Here is a 10,524-nt window from a genome sequence, read left to right as displayed (position 1 = left end):
ATGAAAGAGACATTCAAACTTTCCAGGGTCTGACCTACAAAGTAGCAGAGACTACAAACGTGTAGCCAGCATTAAAATTCAGAACCAACATTGATGGCAAATATTGTGTGCGCAAAAATAAGGAATCTGACTCCAGCTCTGTGTCCTTAGAAAATATGGAAATTACACACAAATATATAAAGTTTAAAGGTAATAAAATAAACGATAAAAGGAACAGTACACGCAAGTGTATTTACAGCCAATTTTCTTTCTATTATAAAGAAAAAGAAGGGAAGAAAAAAAAAGGACAAAAGAGTTCAAGAAATGCATTGTTTTAAAATTATTTCAAGAGTTTGTTTTCGATAATTTCATTAGTTTTGTTTTGCACTCAAAGCTGGGTTGAAAGGGTTGAAATTCTGCTGTTGGTCTTTTGTGGATCCTGTTGCTGGATACAGAAGTAGAAAGAGGATTGTTGTTTGTAGTTTTCAGCAGGTTTCTGACACGTCTCTTAAAGGATCCCAGCCCACTCCTCTTTGGGAAAATGTCCCAAGCTCCTTCATATTTAATAACTCTCTGGGATCGACTTTTATCTTCAGGTCACCCCCACAGTCATGCAAGTCAGGGTTTTGTCCAGGTCTGTTAATAGCATTGACTTTGGTCTTCATGATGTATTTCTATCACCAGCAGCAGTTAATATTTTTGAGTTAATGTCATGTTGGGAACACAAAACAAAGACTAGACCAAGTTTTGATAATACCTTTTCTTGTTAAATTTTCACATATCTTCCTTTATGATTCATTTTAACTCGACATGATTCCCAGTTGGAACAACCAGATTTTACATTTGGGCCAGTGCTTTTTGGTGTGTAGACCTCTTCCTTCTTTCTCCGAACAAGCAGTGTCTCTGTAGCCAGAGAGCTCTGGTTTTGTCTTATCCTTGTTAACGACCCGTTTCGAGAATGGATAATCTTTCTCTTGGATGTTCTTAGGAAGCTGCAGTTTGGTTTGAAGGCGTTTTTCCTACAAAGGTGGAATTCTTCCTCAACTGCAGTTCATGTCTGTGCAGAGCTTTAGTAATGGTTTTCATCGAGGTTAAGTCATTCATTTCTGTCTTGGCAGATGTTGTGGGGTCTTTAGACACATCTGTCACTAATTTTCATTACAGGCTCTTTCACCTCCACGCTCTGCCAAACTTGTTCTGTGGTTTGCTGCTTTCTTTCAATTTCTTGATACATTTCGTTAGTTCTTGACACTTGTAATTGTGTTTTATGTAAATTGGGAAAAACACCTTCATGTTAACTTGATTTTTTTTCAACTGAGTATTGACTGTGATCTTAACAGGGTCAGTTCTTAAGGCAGCTAAAAACTTGGACTTTTTGAGTTGTTTTGTGGAATGAGGCTTCAAAAATATATGTAGGATGTTTTTAAAAAATTAGTTAAATATTCTTTACCACCACTTTGGTGCATAATATGGTTATAAAAGGTGAAACATGAATCAAAGGATATCATGCCCATCTCTAGGAAGTCTGTCTGGAAATATTCCATTGAGTACTACTTTAAAATACTTCATATTTATAGATCATCAGTTGTGTTGTGCTGATTCTTTATACACTGAACACTGCCAGCATATAATACTTATTATGGTGGCTAAGAACCACCTATATATACTAAAGCAACGTCCTTAAAAATACTAATATTTTTGAGAGAGCTCACTCTCTCAACAATATTTTTCTAACAGACCACAGGCAGTTATTCCACAGCTCTGCAAGCAGTAACCAGAATTTTAAAAGTCTGCTTTTCTAACATCCTGCAGTAGCTAACTTTGCTGCAATGCTAACATAAACAATGCTAATCAGAGGAAAATGATTATTCTGATCCTTAAAACAAATCATAGAAAATGTTATTTATGTTTTAGGCAATTTCTGGTAAGCTTCACAGAGTTGGACTGCTGTCACAGCCAAACATTAGCTACTAGGTAAAATTTAAAACTTCAACAGAGATCATGCTTCCTTAGCTTCATGTTAGTACAGTGGATGACCACCGTAGTCAAACCTGAACTTGTGTTGTCTGATGTGTGAACCCTCACCTGTGTGTCAGGCATACTTAGGATAGTTACTGTCTGCAAAAATCTGCAATTTACATCTGTCATTAAGCTAATTATACAGTGCTTTGCCCCTTGCCTTGGAGAAAGAACTAAAAAGCAATTTGAAGTTGGCCTTTTGATGCTTATGAAGTCCAGTTGTAGTCTTTTATGTCTTCTTTTCATTCTATTAAGTTATTAACATTCCTAGTCAAACTGTATTTAGGTATCCCAGTATACATTTCAAGCAACACATCTACTAAGTATTAGATTCTAGAAACAGTTTGCACTGAACAGTGACTTTTTCACTTCAAGTTAAAAAGAAGAAAATATTTTTTCTTTTTGCTTAGACAACGTGAGCCCAAAGTTGACTGAGTTTTCTTCAGGTTACATTCTGTGAAATGTTTCTGCTAGTGACACATCAGAACAGTTGGAGTTGTTAAATTGATAATAGCATACAGCTGTGAATAACACAAAGGGTCATTTGGGAAAAAATAGCTTTTAAGAATAACATTTTTGAAAGGAAAGGAAGGGCAAGCTTATGAATACACACACAAAAAAATAAACATGTACACTACCAGGATTGCAAAAATACAACAAACATGTCACATATAAACACAATACGTTATTAGTACCGATAAGCACCATTTATCAGAAACCAGTCTTGCAAAGTCAGTTTCTAGAAATCCATCAGGGTTACATTTGCTTTCTAAGAGAAAGATTTTCCACATAGCACTATCCCTGGAGAAAGGTTCAGAGTCAGTCCAGATGATGTAAATCTTGGTCTTAAGCCAATTCCAATACACAGTTCAGAACTTTCTTGGAAAGTCCGTTAGTCCCATTTGGCCAGACAAATGCTGTATGAAGAGCTGGTGTCATTAATCTCCCCAAAGCTGTCCTACAACATCAGTGCTATGAACCATCATTGGTGTACATAATATAAATCATTGACCTAAACCATCGCCGCTGCGCCAAGGTTCACAGGCATTTCGTTTCTGGTTGCAGGAGCTCAGGGAATTGAATCAATAGCCCATTCGTGCTCCCAGGATGTCCAGTCAGCTCCTGGCACCTCCCCTGCTGTTCAAAAGTACTGTGCAAACATGCATATATGTTTATAAAAAAAATATCTGTAGCACTCGAATAAACTGATTGTTTGTGTTAAGATGTCAGTGGACACATGGATCACCAGAAGTCCTCTTGGAAGATGAATATGCACAGGTGATTCTGTGCACTGCAGCCGACGAACCTACTTGTGGTAAGGAGTGCCTTCGGAGCATTGAAACATCTGCTGCCTGCGGACAGCACAAATGGAGTAAGGTTTGGGCTGTAGGGTCATTCCAAGTTTGGGAGTTACAGTTGGAACAGTTCGTGGAGGGAACTGAAGGTGAAACCTCTGCAGCAATGTGGTGAAAAATAGGAACATTTCCATCCGGGCCAGCTGTTCACCCACACAGTGACGCCTCCCTGAAAATACAAAATGTGCTCATTTAAACTCGTGGTCATGCAGAAATAACTGGAACATGTGGCTACTATGTCCTCAAGTCCAAACAAGTGAAAGTTCATAAAACCACTACAGAAGGGAATCGTGCGGGTTTTCAGAGAGAATGAATGTGTGTGAACGTGTGTAAAGAAAAGTTCTCCACATGTGGACATAAACATATATGATAATACATGCTGGCTGCACAAGTACACATAAAGCAGGCAGCAGGTAGTTAATGAGTATTCACTAACAAGACTGCAGGATGAGCAGGATACTGTAGATTTGTAGTTGAAGATAAATTTTTAATTTTGTTGAGCCAACAGATGTTAAATTATAGCCCCACTGAACCCAAAATTACAATACAATTTTAAAGCCTAATCAAAATAGTATAAAAGCAAAAAAAAAAAAATCAGAATTATTGTCTTATAAAAATAATATTATTACTGTCAAGTGAAAAAAAGAAATTTGTTTTAGAGAAATAAGGGAGAAAAGAGAAACTTAAATAAAAATAGTGACATAAATCTAAAAGTTGTGGGTTGCCAGGTGTAACATACACCTGGCAACTACAGTAAACTAAAGGTAAGACGTAACCTAAAAGCTGCCTTCCATTCAGTCATTTTTGCTTTACCTGGTGTTAAGCTAATAAGCAGAGGAAATTTCTCAAAAGGCACTTAAGTATGTTCCCCACATTGTAAATGGTGACAATGTTTTAGGTGTAATTTACTGTTCAACAGTTTCAAGTAGTAAGTAAAATAATTTTAAAAAATAATTTATAAAATGCCTAGAGAAAAAGGCACATTACCTATACAAAGTGGATGTTTCTTTAACAAAAATATCAGTTTTCATTTCATAGGAGGAGGAGCACAAGAATACTGACCTAAAGAGAACGGAAGGAAGGCCTCACGCCTTATGAAGTTGCCGCTGCTGTCCAGAAACCTTTCTGGTGAGAAGATTCCTGGGTCGCTCCAGTACTTCTCGTCAAAGTGCACTGAGTAGAGGTTTGTGATCACCATGGTTCCTTTAGGAATCGTGTACCCCTTGACTTTCGCATCCTGGGAGGTAGCTCGGAAGATACCAAGAGGCACAATGTTGCAGAAGCGAAGGATCTCATGCAGAACAGCCTCCACATAGGGCATCCTGTGCTTGTCCTCGAGAGAAGGTGGCCTCCCGTTGGTCAGCACACTGTCGATCTCTCTGTGCACCCTCTCTTTGCATGGCAAAACAGGGAAAATTACTCTTTTGTACAAAACAGAGAAATGCATTTTGATCAAACCCACTTGTTTTAATGATGGTACACCTTACACTTACACTTACCTTGTATGTTGGGGTAGAGGGCCATGTACAGCATAGCCCAACGCAGGGTGTTGGTTGTGGTCTCTGTGCCGGCGATAATGAGCTCCCCCACGGAATAGATGAGGTTCTCGTAAGTAAAAGAACTCCTGGGATCTCTTGCGTTCTGCTCCAACTCGTCCAGATAGGCATCAACATAGTGACGTGGTGCATGGGGCACCCTGCCTTGGGAAAATCCTGTTATAACCTTCTGCAGGAAGTCGTACACCTCAGCAGCATTGTGGAACAGCTTCTGGTGTTTTCCAAAGGGCAGATATTCGATCCAAGGAAAGGCGTTGTAGAGGAGAGCCCAGCCGCTGACGGCCAACTCCACGTTCTCACTGAAGATCTCGATCATATGCTGGAAGTTGCTGTCATCGTAGGTGAAACGCTGGCCAAAGATGACCAGATTGGTGATGTTTGACACGGCGTTGGTCACAAGGTGTTTTGGGTTGAAGGGTTTTCCCTTGTACTTGTCAATCGAATCGACTAAGAACATGCACTCTTCAGTGATTCTTCGCTCAAACAGTCTCTGGCTGCTGCCATAGTAACGGAAGGAGTTGCAGGCCAGCTTGCGATGATCAATCCAGCCTTTCCCGTACTTACAGTTTAGAAGACCTTTGTGAAATGAGAAATAAAAACAAAAGGAATTGCATCATTCAACATCCAACCGCTGTCTCATTCTATGAACTTGTGTATGAGAAACATAAATGGGCAGCTTACCACCCATTTTGGTCATTTTATGAAATAGTGGCAGAGACGGCCGATCAGCAAAAACCTCACTCTGGTGATAAAGGCATTCTTTCACACAATCATAACCATTTAATACCACGGTCATTATGCCTCCCAGGTCAAGACTGAAAATCTGCAAAAGAAACAGGAACATGAAGTCATTTTTTTTCTTCAGTCACGCATTTATTATTTAAAAAAATAGGGCTGAATTAACTAAATGCAAGTTTGCTTTCTTTTGTTTTTTGTTTTTTGCAAGTTGTTACTCACATGCATATTTTTATGAGAAAATATACATGCATTTTCAAATAATATATATATATATAAAAAAATAAACAACCCTGCATGGCTAAAAGGATGTCTATGTGGCTTCTTGGGAGGAGATTTTCATTTCTCGGAGTTCCTGATTTGTCAGCTGTCCTGCTCCAATCAAATCCTCCAGTCTGCCAAATGTTAGGGCGAGTCTCCTTTGTTCGTTTCATAGCTAATCCCAAGACTGTGCACGCTCGAAAGTGCGAAGGAGGGTTCATGCCCTGCACGGTTTGCAAGCGGCGCTCCAGGGAGTTCGAGTCTTACCTGCCCGTGAACTTCGCTTTGCCTCTTGAGAAAGACGTGCGGCTCAGTGGCGAGAGAAAAAATGTTTCCTATGATAGGAATGGGAGATGGACCGGGAGGAAACCCAGGGGGTCTCTTCTGCTTGACGAGCTGGCGCACCAGCAGGAATGCGAGGAGAACGAGAGCCAGGCAGCTCAGAGCGAGCAGCGCCTCCGCGGGGGTCACCGGCATCAGGGACGGAGATTTTAGGGAAACCATCTTTGCGAAATGCTCTCCTGGCTGCTAAAAAGCTCTGAACCGATCTCGGTTTCTCCTCCGAGGAACTGAAGCGCATATGTATCATCTTGCATTTATTCTATCCCCCGCCTCTAAGCCCAAGATTGGCCAGAAAGTTAGAGTCAACTGTTGATGAACTTTGTTCTGCTCTTGATCAATAATCTCCCTCAGTTAGATGGTTATGAAGTGGACTTTTTAAAAGGTCATTTAAAAGTATTAACAACTCTTGCAATCTGTACACCCCCCCCTCCGCCCCCCATGCAAACTGATATTGATAATAAAAAATATTTTAGATCTCAAAAGCTGTCATATATCTAGACTTAGACAAACACAGGCAACAGTGCATGTTCAAGGATTATCAATGGCACATGACATAATACACATCAGACGTTTAATTGGAAATTTAAATCTGTTACTGAGAAAGAAAAAAGAATTAGCCTCACGTGCATGTTAAGCAATCCTTGTTTTTAGGATACAATAAGAGCAAAGGATTTTGCAAGGACTTTGGGCGCAGCTTGCTTGAGCGAAAAATGCTGGTGTCAGAAGAAAAGGTGACATAAAAGTGAATTTAAAATGTTCTTGCTGCTTTAAAGTTTTTAAGTAAGCAACAGACTGGTTTTACGCCCACGTTATTGATTAATGCTACCGTCCTAAAACTGCAATAAAACAAAACTAAAATTCAAAAGCAATAAATACCTTTGTAAATCTTTCATGACTGAAGTGTTTAAATGTTTTGTGTTTGTGAGTGCATATAACTGGCAATGAACAGAGGAAAATACACTTTTTTTTAGACTGTTTACAGGAAAGCACTTGTGTAAACTCCAGTTTACTGAATTTATTACACTGTCAAAAGCAATTCTTGTTTATCATTATATTGAAGTTAAACAAATTAAATTGACCAATAATTGCAAAAAATATGAGCAACACTTTGCTTTAGACACCAAATTTCTAGCTAGACTGGTATTTCTAGGAAGTGGAGGGAGACGTGTTTTTTGGCTAAACTAAACATCCGTTGGCAAAACACAAAAAGCTATTGACAAAAGAACAGATTTAGCAAGAGTTCTTTGGAAAAGCAAAAATAAACATCAAAATTGTGACTGGACTTTAGGAGAGAAGTCAACATTTTAAAGTCGACATGATTTTTGTTGGAAAAAGGCTTTGATGTCAGTGACTTCAATAAAACCAAAGACAATTGAAACACATTTGTCCTAATATAATTTTTTGAACATCGTACTCGTGTTGTGCTCATCACAGTCTGGTAACATAAATATTTTTGCAAGATTTTAACTGATCACTTAAATGATAGTACGGATATGTTTTCTATCTTAGGTGAGTCTTTATGTACATTAGATTAATTATTTGAAATCATTTTGAAAGGTAACAGCATTTTGGAAAATATTTAATCTATAACTGAGAAGAAATAATAAAGATGGTATGTAACTCTACCTATCTACATTCTGAAGTCTTGATACTGACTTCCACATAGCTAACGACATAACGAGTTCCCGATTTAATGTAGTTTTGAGAAATTCTGGTTAAATGTTGCAAGGATTTTTTGCAAACATTATCCCAGTATTCTGCTGCAGGTTGTTTCACCCCAACACAATAGAGGTTAGGTGACATTAAGGTATACATGCAGAGGTGAAAGGTGAAGGCATGTGCTGCATTCCAGACTTACATGAGTATGCTGAAGGCCAGCAACTCTGCAGAAGTGTGAGGACAGGATGGCGCTGTCTTACTAAAAAAACAAACAAAAATGTGGTGATATTTTAAAAATGCATATTTTTTTAAGCAGATGATTTAAACTGAAAGTGCTCGAAATGTCATGCACCAAAAATCTGCCATGCACTGTGGCACATTATGATTAGTTTCTTATTAGTCGAAGTTGCATCTTTCTGTACTGAGGCAGGTGGTACATTTCTCTTTTTCCATCTTTCCAGATACCCCAAAGGCTCCTGAAGACCTCTCAAGTCATTCAGATTTGTTAGGATACTTATTTAGCATATTCCCTCAAATGACTTAGCTTTCTGGCAGCTCTCTGGGATAACATCTGGTTGTCATAATGTGGAGCCAATAACCAGAGCCAAATGCTGAAACAAGACTCTGAGACAAGGATATGACAGAACAGAGTCCAGTTGTGCAGTAACTCTCTTCAAGCAATGAGTGGAGATCTCACGCTGTGGAGGGAAGAGAAGAAGAGTCGGCGATTATTATGGCAGAGAAGGTATTTGGAGGAACGTCTGGGAGGGAAGTGAGAATGTTAAATTTTACCAGAGAAACAAAAGCAGCAGAAGGCAGATTTATGTTGGTGAATCTATAGAGCAAAACTGGAGGTTGTAATTGAAGAGACAGGAGATCTTGAAGTAGCCATCACCTTCCTGTTGCAATTTCACTCAATTAAAATCTCACTTTGCAGACAGTCTGGGCTTTCTTCCATTTCTAATCCTCCTGTTCAGTGAACTGAAGGAGAAGTTGCAATGTTGTTGCAGAACGATTTTCTGCACCGTTTTAGAATTATAATCTGCTTGTACTGTAAGCAACGGGAGCGGAGTAGGTAAACAAAGATGTTCAATCCGCGTTGGCCAAATATTTAATTAACATTAACAGCCATCTTGTTTGTTCACTTCTGTCTTTAGGGAATGATTGTTTACAGCACAGGCAATTCCCGTTAAACTTCGCAGCACTCAACTGGCACATTACACATGTCACAGCCAAATGTTATTGACCAGGTAAAATTTGAAATTTCAACTGAGTCCACACCTCCAGGAAGCAATCATTTCTCAATAGCCAAGCATCTTGACCCTCTGTGCAAAGCAACTACACAGCAAATTCGGAAGTGTCAGATTTCCAGTGCAAGTGTTGAATGTTAAAAATACAGTGTTAATTCAACAACAGAGTTCCAAAGAGTTAAACAAAAAGCAATCCAGTCCAGTGTTGATTTCTAAATTAACTCCAACAGTCTAATTCAGCACTCAGTCTGGTGTTGATTTAGAAATCAACAGACAGTTCCTCCCACAGTTGTAACATATTTGTGACAACACATCAGGGAAGGAGCAACAGAAAGGGTAAAGATTGCAGCAGACCCCCAGCCTGGACCTACATGGGGCCCAGATGGTAGGCAGAACATGCCATCAGGGACCCAACTTTTCTTTATAATATCTGATGAGAACTAGTAAGGAAAGCTCTCTTGTTGAAACCTGTGTATGGTACCCCAGTAGGTTATATAGTAGGGTGCCCCATTGTTGACTCATGGTTGCTAAAAACCTTACCAGACTGACTGATTTTAGTGACATAGTGGGTGTATCGATTCATATACATAGTTCGTTTAACGTACATTTATTTGTTTGGATATCACAGTATATACGACTGTTTATTATCTTAACCAAACATTGAAACTGTCAGGAAAATCTGGAGGGCATTTAAGTTAACATTATTTAGCTGCGGGGTCGTTTTCTTTAAGTTTTTGGCTGTAGACTGCAAAATGGGGGAGTGGCTGTGCTGGACCGTTGGCTAGATCTAAGCCACAGGTGTCAAACTCCAGTCCTGGAGCCACTTTCCTGCAACATTTAATGTGCCGCTGCTGCACCACACCTGAATACAATAATTAGGTGATTAGCAGGACTCTGGAGAGCATATCTACGCAATGAGGAGGCAATTGAGCCATTTGACTCTGGTGTTTTGTACTTGTAGCACATCTAAAAACATCCAAAATGTTTTTATGTTGTTAGTGTGTCATGTTGTGACTGAAGCCTGTTATGATGACTTCAACACATTTCTTTAGACGGGTTGGTACAACTTTTAATGCTGTCCAAAATTTTTTCTAGAAGCTGACTAATTTCTTTAGTAATTATTTCTGACTGTTTTATGCTTTATCTTGTAATCCAGGTGGGCAGAGTAATTTGAATGAATGTGACAGTGACACACACAGGTTTGTCTGATTAGTTTTGCTCACACTACTTTTTAAAATATTTATTTATTATCCTAATGTTTCTGCTATATTTCCTGTTTTTCCTTCCAGGCTGGAAGTCTTCCTCCTTCATGTTGGCAAAAACAAGAGCAACACCAAAGACACTTCACCATCAGTGATCACAAGACCA

At 39.1% G+C, this 10,524-nt stretch overlaps 1 protein-coding gene across 1 annotated transcript; it reads right to left on the bottom strand.

Annotated features, from left to right (window-relative positions):
• Window positions 1–314: 314 nt before the first annotated feature.
• On the bottom strand, window positions 315–7,228 carry cyp2r1 (cytochrome P450, family 2, subfamily R, polypeptide 1). The gene is made up of 5 exons (XM_007554066.2): window positions 6,173–7,228; window positions 5,591–5,732; window positions 4,853–5,485; window positions 4,416–4,745; window positions 315–3,522 (listed from the first exon to the last, which is right to left on the bottom strand). Exons 1-5 carry the CDS (start codon window positions 6,407–6,409, stop codon window positions 3,305–3,307), a joined length of 1,560 nt encoding a protein of 519 aa, XP_007554128.1. The 5' UTR covers window positions 6,410–7,228; the 3' UTR covers window positions 315–3,304.
• Between the last annotated feature and the right edge of the window lie 3,296 nt (window positions 7,229–10,524).

The sequence above is a fragment of the Poecilia formosa genome, unplaced genomic scaffold, assembly GCF_000485575.1.
Source record: "Poecilia formosa unplaced genomic scaffold, Poecilia_formosa-5.1.2 Scaffold61, whole genome shotgun sequence".
NCBI classification, from domain to species: domain Eukaryota; kingdom Metazoa; phylum Chordata; class Actinopteri; order Cyprinodontiformes; family Poeciliidae; genus Poecilia; species Poecilia formosa.
Note: the sequence above shows the minus strand (reverse complement) of the source record. Positions and strands in the feature narration are given on the sequence as shown.